Below are 19760 nucleotides of genomic sequence, written 5' to 3'. Positions count from 1 at the left end.
GGTGCACACAGTTGGGTACTGACAGGCAAACAGGGAAGGGAATTGGCTGGAGGGGAAGGGGCAAAAAAATCTTATATTTTTCCTTGTATTTCTAAGCAAATGTGGTAACTTCAGGCTCCTGAATAACATCCAGTTCTGTACAGCTCAGTGTGAGTGCTTCTAACAACAGACTTAGGTAGGAAAATTAGAGATATATTTGTTTATAAATGATGAAACCAATGTACTGGTCACCTCCTGTGGGAAAAAAATCTATGCAATTATTAGTTAATAGCCTGCTGGTGACTTTTAATCTGGTGTTCATATGATCAATACCCACTTCATCTGAGTTTGTCCTTGCATTCGCACTCAGTGTTAACATATACAGCCACAAATACTTAGTTCTGCCAGAGCTTTTATTGCTTATGTCAGCACTGTGGTTACAGGCAGTCTGTATATTGACTTGCCAAGAGAAATTGTAAAAGAACACGTAGGCAATATTTGTAGCCCATCTGTGTAAGTGTACTTTGTAGGGAGAGAGCTGGTGGCCATCTAGTAAAAACTAATTCTCTAGTGCAGACCAGGCAGTAAGGAAATAAAGTTTTGTTCAAGGCTAAAGACAGACAAGGCAGCAAAACCAGCAATGTTTAGTGTTGCCAACCAGACAGTGTTTCTAAATTGCATTACATATATTAGGTGTTTTAAGTCATTATAAATATTAAAATTAATTACAGCAGAAGTGATCTGTGAAGAGGTTTAGAATGTTGTAATAATAGACCACACACTTTTCTAGGGAAAATATGTGAATAGCTAAGTGTTTTTAATAATGTTTTGAGTCTGTTGCCAACAGTTGTTTGATCAGATAAGTTATACGGGTTTTTTGCCTTTAAACTTGTTTTTCATTTTCTACTTGCATTTAGGGAATGTACATCAAATCAACTTATGATGGATTACATGTAATTACTGGAACTACAGAAAATGTAAGTGAAGTAAATGTAGATTAACTCAGGCTATCTGACAGTAGCTTTGATTGAATTAGTTTGACTTCTTTACTACTTTTTTCTGTTTTACATATGACTTTCATATTACTACTTTAAATACTATGTGATGCATCATTTGTTTATCCACAATTTGTAAATATTTTGTGTCTGCGTATTTCACTGTTAGTCTAATTAAACCAGTTTCTGCAAGTACATGAGTTAGTTCAAATACTTGGCATTAAAATAATTGCTTTAATAAGTTACTGTATCTGCTGTTCCAAGCACTTATGGTATCTTGCTTAACAAAGTCTTGAACATATTTGCTCTCCGCTGGCAAAGGTAATCTCCCCTGATGTGAACATTTAGGTGATAGTGTGCTAAATTCAGTAGGGAGTAGTGAAATCAATGAGCTGTCCAGTGACAAAATTATCTTGCAGAGTAAAAAGGCTATGAAAAAGTAAGACTTTAAGAGCAGCCTGCTGGAAGGAAATGGTTGGCGTGATAGGCAACTGTATTTTTTTTGCTGTAAATAGTTGCTTGTTTTATTTTTACACTGTGAGTTCTCTGTAGCTGAGACTTTATTAAAGGCTTCTGGGCAGTCATTGCAGCGGAACTCTGGCCAGCAGCTCAGGTTGGTGGGTGATGCTGTGGTGTTGTCAGACATGTTGCTCTACAGGCTGAAAGAAAAAAGAAGTGAAGGAACTTGGCTTTTGCAGCTATGCCTTTTTTTTCCTTTTTTTTTCTTTTTTTTTTTTTTTTTTTTTTTTCTGGTGAATGGGTAAGACTTTGGTTTTAGTTGTACACCTGCCAAATCCAGGAGCCAGGGAGGAGTAGGTGGAAGTCTGTGCCTGCAGCTCAGAGTGCTATTGCCCTGGCATAATTCTGTATAAGATCTCCAACAGAGATCAAGTCCACTTCAGCAGCAATTTCAACATCTGATAAATGTGAAAAAAATGTAATGTTGACTGCTGACAAGCTGCCTGTGCATATAGATCTCATTTTGGAGGCCAGGAGTGGGGCTGTACTGCTTCTGTAGCTTTGAGTGTTGACCTAAATGTCTGCTTTTTTTATGAACACTGGCTTTTCCTTTGGAGAAGCTTTTTCCTTTGGAGCAACGAAACTTGACGAGTGACTGAGAGATCTGCAAACAACTGATGTCTTTCTGGTGGCATGGGATCATTTAGATGACTCAGACTGTGTCTTAGCTCAATTTTCTTGCTAGGTTTGGAATGGTATTTTAGTAGACATCTCCAGAAACTGGTGTGTTGCAATGTAGTGGAATTGCACCCCAAAATTAACAGTACTGTACGTTCCAGGGACTGGGGAAGTCCCCTGCATTTGATACCAGTCAGCCAAGAGGATTCCTGAGTTGTGCTGTCCCTACTTGTGACTTCCTGCGTCACATTGGCCTAGATCTAAACTTTGCTCTTTCTTCCATTCTCACAATGCAATTGCAGTGTCTGTTGTGCTAGCTGGCACTTGTTGTAGGAGTCCTCTGTGTGAGGGTCCCCCACGCTCCCTCAGATGGGCTGCTGATCACCCAAAGGGCAGCTTGAAATGAGCTTTGTTTTTCACAAGCTTAACTTTGGCCCAGCATTTTTTCATGATCTTGGTTGACTCATACATGTATGCAGCCTTCCACGGAGGCATTTCCTCTCAGAGGAAGTGAGAAGACAATGAAGAAATGGGGTTACTCGTGATAGCTGGAGCCTCCCACAAATTCCCCCAAGTTTTCTTCCCTCATTGCACTGTTTATTTCACCAGTTCCTTCTAATAAAAGCTACTTCAGCTCTGAAGGTGTGATGGCGAGGAGAGGGGAGTCCTTAATCCAAATGCTTAGTTCTGGAGTCACTAGGAAGAGCTGGCCTGCTGCCAGGTGGTTACTCATGGGATGGGGGGAATGGGAGGAGAAGTTGTCCCGTGACCGGGGTGCAGTATACCAAGGTAGTATGCCTGTGCGCTCTGGGTGTTGTCAAGGCTGGTTGGAGTTGGTGTTACAGCCACGAGACCATTTTTAATAACTGCAGCGATAGCTGGTGCATGGCACCAGCTGCAGATAAATCTAAATAAATATTGACACATTTAGCTGTTACTCACTAATGGTTCCCAGAGCTTGGTTTTTGTTCCAAGAAAAATGTATTTTAAGGTGTATTATTATTAGACAGGCATTTGAAAAATGCCTGTCTATGCACACTTGATGTGTGTAAGCATATATTTTTATCTGTTGACCTTGATGATGCGGACAGATAATTTCACATTAAAGCTGGTGACTCTTACTTACATTAGGAAATAAAAAGGGAAAGTTCAATGGATGTGTTTTGTGGGGTTGGAAGGTATTCGGTCTTTTCTTCTGTACATTCAAAATCTTGGTGTATTTTTTTTTAATCAGTTTACATTTATTTGAAAGCTAAATTTAAGGTAGTTGTTGTTTTAGGACAGAAGTCTTCAGTCCTTTCCCACTGCTGTCTGAAACTACAGTACAAACTGGAGGCAAAAGGACAGTGGAGACTGTCCCATGACTTAAGTACAATTTAGCCTGTGACAGATGTAGGCTATGCTTTCTCCCTATCCCTGTAGTTCTCCCAGTATAAAAAACAAATCGGAAGTTGAATTCATTTGCATTTCTCAAGTCACCAACAGATGTAATGTGTGATCTGGCTGTGTGAGAATTTTCACCAATGCTCTTCATTATAGATACAACCTTTGACTTAGCTTGGTGGGGGTTGTTATGAGATGGAAGAAAACCTGCTGAAGCACATGCCTCTTGTTTTCCTCTTTGTAGTCCCCTGCTGATCGATCTCAGAAGATTCATGCTGGTGATGAAGTGATCCAGGTTAATCGGCAAACTGTGGTTAGTAACAAACAACCTTACCAACCTTCCCTTATGCTTGCTCTGCAAAGCTCGTTCCCCACAGGTTCTGAATGATAGAATCACAGAATGTTTTGGGTTGGAAGGGACCCCTAGAGGTCATCTAGTCCAACCCACCCTGCAGGAGCAGGGACACTGCTAACTAGATCAGGTTGCTCAGAGCCCCGTCCAACCTGGCCTTGAATGTTTTCAGGGATGGGGCCTCCACCACCTCTCTGGGCAACCTGTTCCAGTGTTTCACCACCCTCATTGTAAAGAATTTCTTCCTTACATCCAGTCTAAACCTACCCTGGTTTAGTTTAAAACCATTACCCCTTGTCCTGTCACAGCTGTCCCTGCTAAGAAGATTTTCCCCATCTTTCCTATAGGCCCCCTTTAAGAACTGAAAGGTTGCAATCAGGTCTGTCTGCAGCCTTCTCTTCTCCAGGCTGAATGGATGGGGTTAGGTGGTGGTTCTGGTGTTTTCTTGTTGAAATCTTTGAGGGTCTTTAACATTTTGTTTTCAAGACAAATTTTATTCTTTGCAATATTTTGATAAAATAAATATGCAATACTTCATGTTTAAATGCAGTATGCATCTTACTAAAATACTTCATGTTGTATTTAAGGTCTGTTTTAAAATGCATTGTTACAATCTGCTGAAATGCAGACAAAAACAGCTTAAAAAAACCCCAAAGTATTTGTCAAATCGTTTGCATCTGGGAACGTGGATAAAATGATTACATTTTTGCTTAGCACAGGTAAGCAATGCCTTCCAATGTGAGAAAGAAACTTGGATAGTAGTGCAGTGTGAATCCCTCTGTTATTCAATTTGAGCACGTCCACATATCCTTCTAGGACCAGAGCTGAGGCATAAAGAGCATTGCTTGATACCTTAGTGTTTAATTTACAGCTTAAGTAGAGATCTGTCCTTGAAACGAAAGAACAATCTGTCAAAAAGTAGCTTTCCCATTTTTTCTTCATTCTGGCTTTTTTGGATCCCTTCTCTCTTCAGGTTCATGTTAAAACGGGCAATTTGACGTGGGGGATTTGGGTTTTTCCTGTTTGTTTGCTTTCAGAAAAGCAATACTAAATAAAAGATGTCTTTATTCTCTTCCAGGTCGGATGGCAACTAAAAAATCTGGTGGCAAAGTTGCGAGAGAATCCTGCTGGAGTTAGGCTGCTGCTTAAGAAACGTCCTACTGGCTCTTTCCATTTCACTCCCGCTCCACTAAAGAACCTGCGCTGGAAACCACCCTTGGTGCAGGTGAGCGGCTGCCAGTGCAGCTGTAATGTCAGGATGGGAATGCCTTGGTTGCAGCTTGAAAAAGAAATACCAGAAATGCTCCCATGTACTCATGTTTAAGTATACAGGTCAAGGAAGTTCAGGTGAAATAGCTGTCCTCTTCTGGTTCCTAGATAAAAGAGAAAAAATACACTCTTGATACACAAAGGGACTAGGTGTGTTGAGCAATTTAATCAGTCTGTGTGCCTCTGGGAGAATTTCTTTGAGGCAAAACTGCTGAAACCACTGATATATATGGAAGTCCTCATTGTGGAGTAATAAACGCTTCTTCTGTTTAGCAGAGTAATACGTTTTTGCTGAAATAACTTAGATTATTTCATATATTTGTCGTCGTCTTAGTCTGTAAAGGGTGTGAAAGATTGAATGTTTTTTAAGAGGTTATTTAAACTACTTGTTTAAGTAAGGTTTGGTTGTTGGGCAATTCACAGGTTGGGTGGTGACCAGACAGAGAAAGTGACATTAATAACTCTTAAATAACCGTGTTGAGGAATGGCTTGTATATTAGGAAGCTTAGGGCTTGATGCTTATAGGAGGAAATAACTCAATTGAATCTAAACTGATTACCTGAAATAAAGGACACCGAAGAGAGTTCCCATTCCTACTCCTGTTCTGACACAGGTCTCCCTACAGCTGTGGGGATAATTTATCAACCTGTGAAATGCCAGTGGCTATTGCAAGTCTTGATGCAGGCAGATTTCTCTCAAACTGAGTAGAAGCTGCACACTTGACTCCTTTCGTGCCTGTCATTTAGTCAGAGCCAAAGGGGAAAAAAACTACCACCTTGTGAGTTTTCCAGGGTTACCCAAAGTGAGGACTGTGTTACCAGTGTGAAGAGCTGAGGTGGGCTGGGATATAGGCTGTGCCAATCAGTGTTTCCTTGAAGGAATGAGTGATTGGAGAAGCCTGTTGATAGTTGTGGCCTCCAGTGTACTGACTGGTAAAAAACAGATGCTTGCAAAGGGGTGCCATTAACTGAGTGGCCAGAGTGAAAGCCTGGCAGGTCTTTGACAAAAAGGGGGGAGTGCCGTACTCTTGCCTGGCAAAGGTGAAAGGCTTCAAGCCTTTGCTCTCCTGGAGGCAGACAGGAGGCTGGGAGGATGCTGGGGACATACCAAGTGAGCAGTGAAGAGCAAAATGGCAAACTTGCTCAGATGAGTGATACCAAATATATTTTTCCTTTGCTTTCCTTACCCAAGTTACATCTCTTGATGCAATTTGTGGTGAACTTCACCATATTCCTGCCCATGCCCCAGGCATTGGACTATATGGAATGGGTAGCTTGAGCTGGCTTTCTAAGTATTGCAGATCTTATATGTATTTAATGAATTGCATTCTTTTAATGGATCTAAAAATAAAAGAAGGGGTTTTGTCTCTGCTGCTTTTTCTGTCTCTGGAATTTGAAGGAAAAATATAACTGGAAAGAGCAAAATATTCTTGAGCAATGCATTACCTGTGATAGGATTTCTGTAGGAGGGACTGTGAAGCTAGCCAAAACTGGGGGTGGAGGAAAATGTAAATGCTAAGAATTTTTAATGCATTTATTAAGCACAGAAATAGTAGTTCACTAGGGGATGAAATGATTATTGAATTATCTTTTTGTGAATGATTAATCGATGCTCAGATGTTTGATAGCTGCCTAACATTTCAGACCAGTCCTCTGCCAGCTTCAACCCAGTCATCAGAAAGCACCATGGATACCTCACTGAAAAAAGAGAAGCCAGCCATTTTGGATCTGTACATACCGCCTCCACCAGCTGTTCCATATTCTCCTCGGTATGCAAATAAACATGCACTGCTGAACAAAAAACTCCTTTATTACACTTGCTTCTGAGCTGGCTTGCTGTTAGAGCTCTCTGCAGATTAGCTTGAAGAAATTGTAGATCTCTCCAGACTTTCTTCTAGTTGCTTAAATGCATAGGATTGCTTAAGCTTAAATGCATAAACTATCAGGACTGTAATAGATTTTATTATTAGAAGATTATTGTGTGCCACACAGATCAGAGTTATTCCCAAAACATGAATGGATGTCATCTCTGGTTTTGTTGTGGGGTTATGTTTTTTGATTTTGTTTTAATCCAACTGCACATAGCAAAAAGTCATTTTTGTCTGTAACTTTTTCCACTGTTTCGTGGGGTGGTTTTTTTGTTGGTGTTTTTTGGTTTTTTTTGGGTTTTTTTAGCAAGTAACTATTGTGGGAGTTAGGATAGAAAAGAACTTGTTTTAAATTTTTAAACTTGCAAGTTGTATAAAACAGGAATGTTCCCACTGAAGGGGAGGGAGAGTCAATCCATTCAACTTTTTTTTTATCCTGCGGTCTAAGCTATAAAAATGCAGACCTATGTACACAAAAGGTGGGTGTGGGGAGGATGGGGTGGGGTGGTTGTATGGTATGGCTTGCTTTTGTTTGTTCTCCAGTCCACATTCACTTATGCCAGAAAACTGCCAGCTGACCTGGGAAGGTGATGGACAAAAGAGTTTTCAGGCAAGCATGCTTCCTGGCCTGCCCTGATGCTTTTTTTTTTTTGTGTAGATATCCCAGCACAGAAACTCTGACCTTTTGCAGCAGTACTCCTATGGGAGGAGAGCTTGCAGAGACAGAGACAGAGGTTGTATTACTGCAGTCTTTGGGGCAGTACCACAGCCAGGGAAGAGGCTTTCTCCAAGGAAGGGTCTCTTCACTGAAGTTGAACCCACCTTGACTTGTTCTCTCCCTGTTTTTTTTAATGTTTATGCATGCTCAGTTCTTTTTTAAAAAAAAAAAAAAAAAAAAAAAAAAAAAAAAAAAAAAAAAAAAAAAAAAAAAAAGCCCCCAAACCCAACAAAACCAAACCCGCCACCCCTCTTGGCAGTAAAACAAAGCATATAGATTTAGCAGCTGAGTTCAGAATGCCTTGGTCTTTTCTTTAAATCATTACATTTGAAGCACATTGGTGAATTACGTGCGTGTGCTCAGTTTGTTGATCTTTCCTGAAGAGTCACAAAGTTTATATCTAGGTTCGGATGCCTTTAGACCTGAATCCCTGTGGACAAGGAAGGAAGTAGCAATGTAGGCTGCAAAACTTGTCCTGGATGACGTGTGGAAAGGGGAAGGCTTCTTGACTTTGACTTTTAAAGAAAGCAAATGTGGGAAGCTGTGGCAGCCAGGAAGAGGAGAAAGGGCAGTTCTTTCACCTTCTGTTTGGCTATTTAATTTCACCTCTGCATGTTTTGCTCTTCTCTTGAAACTGCAGTGCATTTGTGTGGGCGTTTCTTATTTCCACCTCATCACCCTGTTCTTTTCCCTTCCTGACATGGGTCTTCTCTGGTCCACCCTAGGAAGGCAGAGAGCAGTGGCTGGTTTCCCTGCCTATGGCACAGTCTCCACATGGTGGTGTTGTAGGAGAGCTCTCCACATACATAGGGTTGTGGTGTAACACTTCTGGTTGTGGTATAACACTTCTGTGCAACTTTCTGTCCCTAAATCTCCATAAATAGCTTCGTCCTATTCACTGAGCTCTTGCATTGTTCTTGATGGAGAGCTGAAAAAAGTGGTATGTGCTGGCCAGGGGGCTGTTGTGAATACTTGGGGTACGTATGTGCTCACAGCTGCCTATTTTTATGCCTGACTTGGCTGATGGTTGCTTCAAGCAATGAGATTGTAGCAGGTAGAGGGAAGGAGGCGGGGGGGAACAAATGGGCATATCTTAACTTGGAGGGTAGTTCTTCTTCCAAAACTACTCAGAAGGACTTGTTCTAAAAATGGCTGTTCCTGGCTTTTGTACTGAGGGATGGCTCTGGGAAGGGAGTTCCTGCAGAAATTGCTCAGAATCTTATGTATATACACTATGAATTTATTACTGAGAGGGGTCTTACTTTTGGGTGGAGAGAGGTGATGATGAATATCCAGTGGTAGTTACTGGGCTCTTATAATGACTGAAAAGCATAGTCCTTCAGATGGAGGTGGTAGGTGTTGCCATTAGACAGAGATGGATAAATCTATGTGTGTAGTCCTCTGTCACAACTGTGTACTGAACAGGCAGTGCATTGGGAGCTTTGATACCCTCAGGGCAGAAAGGTCTCATTTCTCAAAAGCTTTTTCAGGTGTGGTACCTCTAAACTTCTCTGTGTGTTAAATTACTGGCTCATTAAAAGTGAATTAGCATGAGGGGAATAGCTTTCTTTTCTCCTTGGTAAAGATGTTTATAATGAAGTCTTCCATCACCTGACTTGGGTTTGGGTTGTTTTTTCAGCTTGTTTGCAGCACAGTGCCGGTTGTCAGGAGCATGACTGGGTGCTAGAAGTATCTTTCAAACCCACTCATGTCTGTAGTGTGAAACTCTTTTAAGCTGCTAACTGAAGTGACATGTCCTTTCAGAGATGAAAAGGGGAGTTTTGTCTATGGAGGAGGCAGCAAACCCAGTCAGCCACTGCTTGGGTCCAAGGGTGCAGAGTCTCCCAATTCTTTTCTGGATCAGGAGAGTCGAAGGCGAAGGTTTACTATTGCTGATTCGGATCAGCTGCCTGGGTATCCCATGGAAGCACATATCCTACCAGCCAAGATGAGGGAAAAAACACAGTCCTATGGTGAGTTCATTCCTCTTTCGTTATTGCTGTTATGATAAATGCTTTGGTCAGTTTGGAATAATTTTGTTAGAAAATTGCTTGTTAGACTTGATGGATATTGGTAGTGTGTGCAAATTCTGAGTGTGAATGAAACTCCACATCTGAAATAATTTCACTTAACTGCTGTTATTTCTTTAAGGAATGTCATTCAGCTGGGCTCTGCTGCTAAAGCTGGCCGTTTCCCATGTGTTTTGGTTATAAGTTTTGGTCATTATATCTACTGCTGCTGTAAAGGAGCAAGAATGTGGCTGTTCAGTCTCAGCACATTGCTTTATTATGTTTCACCAGTGGAAGTATCTTGAAATTTTTTTTTTGGCAATTTTAACTCTGTATTGCTGTCTCTCTCTCCCTTTGCTTAACTGTGAAAAGTGTAAATTTAAAAACTGGTTTCCTAAACTTAACGTAATTCCTCATAACCTTCTATGTTGCTTTTAGGAAAACCTCGTCCTTTGTCAATGCCTGCTGATGGGAGCTGGATAGGAGCTGCAGAACCCTTCTCTAGGCCACGAGTACCAGGGAGGAAAGGCAAGGTTTTAGGTCTTGTCCCTCCTTCTCTTTCCTTCCTCTCCAAAATTTCCTTGGGGTGAACTGGATGGAAGTGTTTAAATTAAGAATGGAGGATTAGTGTTTGCATATTGGTGAACTGACCCAAGATGACAGTTGGTTTTAGCAGGAATACTAGATGGTAGTTGTGAAATTTGTGAGGCCCGTTGTAGAATTCTTGTGAGCATTAAAAGTAGGCTGGAGTGACTAGGGCAAACCTGTACTTGTCTCTTTGTAGCGCAAGCTTACCATTTTATTTTTATACCCCTTTCCCTTTCTTCTGCACTTAATATTGATCATAAAACTGCTTTTCTCTTCAGTCTTTTTTGGTTTTGTTTATCTCACTGTAGAGGCTGTTGTAGAAGCAAGCTTGTGTTCAAAAGTAAAATGGGCCTTTCAGGAGTTGCTTTTTGCTGTGACTACTGTTAGAAAACAACTTGTTCTGTAGATGCCACAGAATAGGAGAGACAAAAGCTCATAATGCTGGGTGTTAGGTCAGATGGGGTTTTTTCCTTCCCCCACTGCCTCTCTCTCCCTCCCCCACTTTTGCATCTGAGAGGCTATGAGTTCTGGTAGAACGGGAAATGGGACAGGATGACTATTTAGTTTATTCTCCAAATCAGTTACGAAAGCTAGTGTGTAATTCCAGGGAAAACAGAAGCTGAATTCTATTATTTTAATGCAAAAATAGAAGCTGATATAAAGAAGCATCAAACTGGAGGAATATTAGAATCAAGCTAAGTAACAAGTCTAACAGAACGATCGCCAGGTGGCAGGGCTGGTTTTTGTGCGTATGGTTTTTTGTTTGGTTTTGCTTTTGGTTTTGTGCTGGCTTTTCTTTAACACTTCAAATGTGCTTAAGTGCTGCAGGCTTGTATGTAAGCTGTATTGGGTCAGAACAAAGGCCTGTCTAGCCCAGTAGGACGTCTCTAGCAGCAGCCACCACAGTCAGTTATCTGGGGAAGAGTAAAAACACAAATCAATGCTCAAAACAAGGGAATTGCTTATATCTTTATCTGCAAAATTAATTTCTGTTGCCCAGAGTGATATTTGTAGCTTTTAAGTTAGTCATGAGTTACATTCAGATAAACATGGATTCAGCTCTGGTCTATCAGCATCTTGAATGACACATAATGAGGAGGTTTGTTAGGTCTTGCACATGATAATGATTTGCATAAAGGTAGCCTGTACTTAGCAGTTTTGGTGTGTGTGAACCTGGAATTTAACAGTCAAACATTATCCTCTCTGTGTGTGAATTTATTTTGTTGTTCTTTGTGTGGCTTAAAGTATTAAAGATGCAAAAAGCTATAAATCTATTGACAGCTGCTTATGTTCAGGTGTGTTATGAAAGGTAACCAAAACCTAGGTAATTTGAAATGTAACCAGAATCTTTTTATAAAAATAGAAAATGTTAATGGAAGGTTTCGAAGTCAGCAATAATTAGTTTTCCTCCTCCTGTTTGTACAGGTGAAGATGTCCTCTGCAGGTACTTCAGTAATGAAAGGATACCCCCAATCATTGAAGAAAGCCCCTCCACACAACACCCCCTCTCAAGGCCAGTATCTGACAAGCAGTTAGTGAGAGGAACGGATTATATTCGAGGCAGCAGGTGTTTTATGAATACAGACCTCCACAACAGTGCAACAATTCCTTTTCAAGAGGAAGGTGCTAAAAAATCCTCTGTTACATCGTCCTCAAAATCTTCCTCTGCAGAGCCCTCGCTGCTGGTCAGTTGGATCACGAGACTGAAATTGTTGACTCATTGACTATTGTTCACGGGACTGTTACCAAGTGCCTTTGCTCATCGGTCAGACTTCTCTGCTTCTCAGCTTAACTGATGCATAGTGACTAATGCAGTGTTCTTTTCATGGAGAATCTTACGTTTTTGCCTTTTTATTTGTGATTTTTGATGGATCAGAGGGTTTCATAGTGCAAGGAGGGGAGAACGATAAAGGTCAAGTTCTTTCTGGGCAAAAGCTGAGGGCATTTATTCCCCTGGAAATGAGTAAAATTTCAGTGATGTAGAGGCCACACGTGACCTGAAATACGCGTAATGACTCAGAGGAAATCACTGCATTGCCGTAAAGTCCAGTGGCACTTCAGTTGTCTCACGTGCTCCGAGCCTGGTGCGACTGGCTGGGTGTCAGAAACGTAGAGCTCAGCAAAAGCTGTGTTACTCTTCTGACCAGGAAAGATAAGCAGGGAAACAGCAATTTCATGCAGCTTAGCGATGCTGTTGCAAATACTGCATGAGATCAACCTTGTGAGGAAGAAGTAGTAGTGTTGCTGTTCTTTCTCTGATACCTGGAGATCTTAGGAAGTCTTAGAAAGAGACTTCTCTTATTCAGAGATCTTAGGAAGTTGGACTAATTTAATTATAAATCAACCCAACCTTATATATAATCCATTTTATTGAAATCACAGTACAAATAGAGTGCTGAACAACTGCAGTGCTCATCCGTAAATATATATGGATTGCTACAACATGCGAAGGAAATGCATCTGTAGAGGTGGTAAAAGAATATATATTTTTTTCCTTAATTGTTTAAGAACGATTTGCTGTTAACCAAAGTAAGCTTTTAAAGACAGTCCTGTTGGACTTATGAGAACTTTTACAGTGGTTCAGTTTTTGAATGATGTGTTGTTTTTATGAAAAATATGTGCTATGATACATTACAATTGTAAGACATCTTGCTATTTTCTATATAGCTCAAATTTTTTCCCCTCCAGAATTTTAAAGTAGCATTGGGTATTTTGGGAGGAAAATAAAACTTGTTTAACAAAAGAAGAGGATATTAAAGAGGTATTGTTTAAAACTGAATGTACATAAGATTGTTAGTATGCAAACAGTTGTGTTTAAAGTAATTTAAATGTTAAATATAGATGTATATATTTTTTACACTTAAACAGATACGGTTTGTACCTTCCTGTCTGTGGTACTGGGCACAGATTAGTCAAATGAAATGAAACAAAGTCTTTTGTATTACCTGCTAATTATAAGACTAACTATTTTCGTAGATGATACATTGCCAACAGCCTTTACTCCTTTGGTCTTGCTGAAAAGAAGAAGAATCTATATTTAATAATTGGTGAGAAAAGAGGGAGGTTAAATGCTAGTTTGCACTTTGGACTGGGGCAGGAATTGTATGTGATAACACAAGTGTTAAAAACCTATAATAATTCTGTCTGTGAAGACATGACCATTCTGTTGCAACAAGCTTATGAAGTTGTGCTACAGCCCTGCAAAGACAGGGTGTTAAATTCAGTTTTCAATTAATTACATTTGATTGTGACTCTCTGATTTAGGTGGGGGCTGGTTGGGACCTTTCTGATCAAAGCAGATTATATGTTTGTCTTGTGCCACTCTTCTCCACTCTCCAAGATGGCAGTCTGTACTAGACATGGCCAAAGACGGCTGCGGTGCAGTTGAACCCTAGACCAATTTGGTCCTGCCTCTGAGAAGAGGGCTGAAACTGCCATGTTGTAGGCACTGTGCTGTAGTATAGTCTAGCCCCAAATCGACTGAACTGTTTTAAATTAATGTAGTTCAGTAACTGTGATTTAAAGTCAGAGATGGTGTCTGAACAAGACACTAAAATGGAACTTTTGCTCATCTTTAATGTCCTCTTTTCCATGGTTTAAAAATGAATGGGGAAGCGTCATGCATATTGATGTGGAAGAAACTATGGATGTACTCAGTTTCTTCGGGTTGCACCTGGGCACACTTATAAGACACTGAAAAGTTTGCTTCCTTTGTTCAGTTAGGTTCTCTTGAAGTTTGATCTAAGGGTAGTGAAATAAGCTTGCCCTAATTTTACAGGCAGATGGAAGTCACTGTAGCTATGAGGAGAAAAGGAATTTGTAAGCATTTAGGCAGACTGAAACTCTCAAAATCTGCCTTGTTGCCTAAATACAAGCTAATCCTGCCTGCCTCTCTTCCCACCCCCACCCCCCCAAAAAAAAACAAACCCAAAAAACAACCAACCAACCAATGTCCTCTCCATGTTAATCCTCTCCATTCTCCAATGTCCTAACCATGCTGAGTTAAGGCACTGAATTTGACCTTTTGTCAGTCAATCATAAGGATGTCCAGGGAATTCTGGCTCTGAAGAACCCAGGAAACAGAGGTACTTTTCTGGAAGTTACCAGGAATGGTATTGCCCTTTCACAGAATCACAGAATGGTTGACCTTGGAAGGGACCTCTGGAGGTCATCTGGTCTAACCCTGCTGCTCAGGCAGGGCCAGTTGCCCAGGACCATGTCTAAACAGTTTCTTAATATCTCCGAGGATGGAAACCACTCAACCTCTCTGAGCAACTTGCGCCAGTGCTCGGTCACACTCACAGTAAAAAAAACTGTTTCCTGATGTTCAGAGGGAGCCTCCTGTTTTTCAGTTTGTGCCCTTTGCCTCCGGTCCTGACTGGGCACCACTGAGAAGAGCCTGGCTCTGTTGTTTTTGCATCCTCCCTTCAGGTATTTAATACACACTGATGAGATCTGCCTGAGCCTTCTCTTCTCCAGGCTGAACAGCCCCAGCTCTTTCAGTGTTTCTTCAGCTGAGAGGTGCTCCAGTCCACATCATCTTGGTGTCCCTTCATTGGACTCTCTCCAGTATGTCCATATCTCTTTTGTACTGGGGAGCACAGAATTAGACACAGTACGCCAGGTGAGGCCCCACAGATGCTGAATAGAGGGCAAGGATCACCTCTCTCAACCTACTGGCAATACTTTGTCTATTGCAGCTGCGTTTCCACTGTAAATTAGCCAAGATCATTAAAATGCATTCATGAATGGTTTCTCAATCAAAAAGACAAGTAATGTTGAGGGGGTTTTTTGCCCCTCTTGAACTTTCTCTATTGTTTGCAGGCAACACCAAATGGAGTGGGAGTGTTGATCTGTTTGAGCATAGGAAGGTTCCACAGAGGGATCTAGACAGGCTAGACAAATGGGCTGAGGCCAATTGCATGAGGTTCAACAAGGCCAAGTGCCAGGTCCTGCACTTAGGTCACAACAACCCCATGCAATGCTACAGGCTTGGGGAAGAGTGGCTGGAAAGCTGCCTGGCAGAAGAGGATCTGGGGGTGTTGGTCGAGAGCTAGGTGAATATGAGCCAGTAGTGTGCTCAGGTGGCCAAGAAGGCCAACAGCATCCTGGCTTGTATCAGAGCCAGCAGGATTAAGGAAGTGATCGTCGCCCTGTACTTAGTACTGGTGAGGCTGCACATTGAATACTGTGTTCGGTTTTGGGCCCCTCACTACCAGAAGGACATTGAGGCGCTGGAGCGTGTCCAGAGAAGGGCAACGAAGCTGGTGAAGGGTCTAGAGCACAAGTCTGACAAGGAGCAGCTGAGGGAACTGGGGTTGTTGAGCCTGGAGGAGGCTGAGGGGAGACCTTGTCACCCTCTACCACTGCCTGAAAAAGGAGGGTGCAGTGAGGTGGGTGTTGCTCTCTTCTCCCAAGTAACAAGCAATAGGACAAGAGGAAATGGCCCCAAGTTGCAACAGAGGAGGTTTAGATTGGATACTGGGGAAAATTTCTTCACCAAAAGGGCTGTCAAGCATTGGAACGGGCTGCCCAGGGAAGTGGTTGAGTCCCTGTCCCTGGAGGTATATAAAAGATGGGTAGATGAGGTTTAGTTGGCAGTGTTAGGTTAACAGTTGGACTCCGTGATCTTAAGGGTCTCTTCCAACCTAAATGATTTTATGATTCTATGACAATTGATGGACTTTTGGCCGTTGGAGTGTATGTGTGCAGAGTAAATATAGCAGAACATGGTATACCTGTTTTTGTTGCATCCTTGCTACTGTGAATTTGCCATGTGCTCAGGTAAGCTACCTTGACTTTTATACTCTTGTCTGCAAGTACTGCTTACGACTCACTATACTGCAAACCTTTTTACGTAATATGTGGGATGTAGGAGTCTTTCTCTGGGAAGCTGGCATTTTATTGGTCTTGGCAGAGAGGTTTCGGTTTTTCTTTTTCCCCTCTTTAATTATCAGATGGAAAAGCTCCAATAGCTGTTCTCAGTAGTAATAGGCTTATTTTGGGTTGCAGTATGAATTGTAGATACTGGACGTGTGTGCTTTTCCCCTACCCCTCTACCTCTCACAACTTTTTAATGCAGTGACTTCACTTATGGGAACAAGCAGTTTAACACAGTGACCTAAAATGTGGCTATATCTGTTTTTTGAAACATGAGGATGTAAGTGCAATTGAAAGACTTATGGGAGCAGACTCTACTGTTTCTAATATCTATCAACTGGAAGATTTTGCTTCCTATGCTCGTGACGCTGATTACCAGAAAGCAAATGCATCAAGAAAACTTAACAATAAAATAGATAGCTGTACTTCAAGCACTTGATGAAGTGAATTAAACACCAGACCGTACTTTCCTTTGCCTGTGTAGCTCTCTAACATATGTAACTTGACCTTCTTCCAAATGTCTGTATCTTTTAAACACCTGATCTCATCTCGCTACACAGGAGTAGCTGTTAAGGTATTGGCTGCAAGATTCTCCCTTAATATAAATTTTTATCAGCTGTTGTTGTGCTTTACGGTTATGCAGTTATCATTCACTGTAGAAGTCTTGATTCAAAGTGAAAATGAGTTTTAATTGACCATTTTGTCCCTTGAAGGAAAAGAAGGGAATATCTGTGGGAGACACGTGTTCATAAATTATGTCAAGTTCAAGGGGAAGTAACAGTCCCCTCTCTTCGTGCATGGACCAAGGAAGAGGTCTGAAGAACTTGGGGAAGGCTGTAAGTCCATAGCCACCTGCAGCCCGGGTATTTCGAGGGAGGACCACTGCTCCATAGCCCTCTTCTGATCAAGATTATTCTTAACCAGTATGGCCAGTGCTAGTAGAAGGAGCCTCACCTATGTCTTCAAGGACTTTCTGGCAGCTGCTTTGCCTATGTGTATGTCGTGCCAAAGCTTCCCTCCTCCCTCCTGTGGAGCCACTTGCTATGTAGAGCAGTAGTATGTGGCTCTGAGAGGTGACCACTAAGCAAGGGTGTTTCTTGGCTCAGGTATGCACAAATAACGTCCAAATGATTTCTTTACCAGAGAAGGAATCATGTAGCTCTTATTTCCTTTCCTTTATATTTGTTACAAAATGTTAATACTAGAAAGGTCTTTCCAAGAGAACGGGTTGAGTAGATGGGGGATTTAGGCTCTGATCTGGAGAGGGGCTGTGTTGTGTAGAGAACAAATGTGCTGTTGCCACTGGATGATGATGTGATGGGTTGAATAAGCTGCTGCAGGTATGTAGTGGCAGCTAATGGAGTCCTACATTTTGCTTCAAAGAAACATTGAAGTCCCTCACTGCATGAACACCAAATGAGAGGGAAAATGCAAGTACCACTGTAGGAAGAGAAATAAAGTGAAGTTGCAAGGAACTGGTAGAAAGCAGATATTTAAGAGCAGCTTTTACACAGTTCTATAGCAAGATGGCTTGCTTCCCTACATGACCTTTCTTCCTTAGCAAAGAATAGAGTTTAAAAACCCCAGCTTTCTCTATGTCTGTGCACAGTGTGCAATATTAACCAGCTGATGTTTAGCAAATAGCAGCGTGGCACAGATAATTTTCCACAGTCGTTACTATTTGTGAGAAATGCTGCTGTTGGTTTGGGAGAATGGTTTAAAATGCAGGACAGACCCATAGCAGTGCATGTCACAATATTCCTGAGTGTGGTTATTTTTCTTCTTTACAGTAACAGCTCCTGTTAGAAGTTCTGGTGTATGGAGAAGTGTTAAAAATTCAACTTTTTCAGATCATCCCTTTTGCATTTTAATCTCATTCGAGAGGGTGAAATCTGTCCTGTGTTTGTGGAATAATTTCTCCTACCCACCCCTTCTGCTCTTCCTCTTGGTACCATTTTAATTGAAAAGCGAGGGGGAACATCTGAAGTCTGAACTCCCAAAGACTAGTGCACTTTCTTTGTCCAAGAGGTTAAATTTGAAAGATGTTGATGCCTTAACTTCTTACTGTGTGTAGTGAATATAGAGGGTGATTTCTAGCTTGGGGGTAAAAATAAAAGACCCACAGATCTAGGAATAAATCGTAGGCAATACCTTTCTGACTGAACCTGAGAAAGATGTAAGTAACATGTTAGAAGCTGCTATTATGCAGAAACTTGGCTCATCCCATGATATCAGAGGTACATGTATCTGTTATAACAAAAAAATATGCCTAGGTTGACTTCCCTAATGAGTACAACATATGTATCCAGATATCCTGCCACGGTGCAGTACTCCACAATGCTCTGAATGCTCTGTCATGGTGACAAAACAACACAGTTAATTGGAAAAGATTGTAAAACCCAGAAAAATGAAAAAGAATATTTGGTACTCGTGCATGTATGTATAGTGAGGTTTCAGGAATGTGCAATTCAGAAATACCGAGCAGGTTTCTCTTTTAGTCTGTAGGGTATTTGCAAGCCAATACCTTGGGTGTTCTCTTACATAACTGTTGTGAGAAAATACTATTGTAGATGGTAACGTGCGAGAGGAAATAAAGTATAAAAATTAATACTAATGGCTTGTAGAGACAGAGTTCAGGGTAATTCTTCAAGCAATGTGTTTCCTCTAATATTATGGATAATGAAATTAATCAGTGTTTGAATTCTGGATGACCAACAGAGGTGGACAGAGTAATAGACTAATTTTATACTAATTAATGAACTGATAACCTTTTCTTCCCCCTAAGCAGGACTTGTTTTAAAAACAACATACTCCATAAGCTGGGTGCTCATTGAACAGAAAGGGGCAGTGGGGAGGGGAATCTAAAACTTGGCCAAACCAGGAAACAGATGGTGAAGACTAGCTTTATAGTTGGAGAGGATAAAGATTTTTCTTTTTACAAATATTTTTTTTTTGTCCAAATCTTATGCCCTGTTTTTTTATTACATTGCCAGCAAGCAGTCTTCACCAACTGCTCTATACCTGCAGCCACATCATGAATAGACCAAGCTAAAGCCCGATGAGGGGGTTTAACTTGGACCTTGATGATAAATTGAGCTCAAACTTTTTCTGTAGCCTTTACTTCCTCACGAGCTTTTCTCCATTCATCAGTCAATTTTTGGAGTCTCTTATGCACAATCCGGGCAGCAAGACTCATATGTGCATGCATTCTCAGAACTGCCGTTGCCAGCAGGATTGGTGTCTTGGAGGAGGGTGGGTGCTGGATTGTGCTTGTGGTTTCTGTGCTTACCTAAGTTCTTCCCCTGGCTCCCACCGTATGTCCTAGTGCGCCATCTCGGAGTGTGAGTTAGAAATGCTTGTGCCCAAGTGGAAAGAAGCGTTGGGTCCTTTGGAGTAAACTGACTTTGTCCTGCTGTACAACTGTAGCTTTTTTCTTCTCTTTAGTCTGAGTTTTCCTTTTCACATGCTGTGCTTATGGAGCACGCGCTCTTTGTGGCCATCACACAGAAATGTTTTTGTCATCTTGCAGGTTGTAAGGTTTTATAATGGACTTGAGAAAGCCATCAACTTAAGCTACAATGTA

At 41.3% G+C, this 19760-nt stretch overlaps 1 protein-coding gene across 3 annotated transcripts in view; it reads left to right on the top strand.

Annotated features, from left to right (window-relative positions):
- Window positions 1-13040, top strand: part of CNKSR3 (CNKSR family member 3) — a 60078-nt gene extending 47038 nt beyond the window's left edge. Inside the window, exons 7-13 of one of the 3 annotated variants that reach the window (XM_035899817.1) lie at window positions 897-956; window positions 3739-3804; window positions 4925-5071; window positions 6759-6883; window positions 9465-9673; window positions 10148-10249; window positions 11723-13040. In XM_035899817.1, the coding sequence (XP_035755710.1) occupies window positions 897-956; window positions 3739-3804; window positions 4925-5071; window positions 6759-6883; window positions 9465-9673; window positions 10148-10249; window positions 11723-12021 (1008 nt within the window). In that variant the 3' untranslated portion in view covers window positions 12022-13040. Of the gene's footprint in view, window positions 1-896; window positions 957-3738; window positions 3808-4924; window positions 5072-6758; window positions 6884-9464; window positions 9674-10147; window positions 10250-11722 lie in introns of all 3 variants that reach the window. The other 2 variants (XM_009644288.2, XM_035899816.1) reach the window with 2 other exon arrangements.
- The last annotated feature ends 6720 nt before the right edge of the window (window positions 13041-19760 follow it).

This window comes from Egretta garzetta, unplaced genomic scaffold (genome assembly GCF_000687185.1).
Source record: "Egretta garzetta isolate BGI_Z169 unplaced genomic scaffold, ASM68718v1 scaffold397, whole genome shotgun sequence".
NCBI lineage: Eukaryota > Metazoa > Chordata > Aves > Pelecaniformes > Ardeidae > Egretta > Egretta garzetta.
Note: the sequence above shows the minus strand (reverse complement) of the source record. Positions and strands in the feature narration are given on the sequence as shown.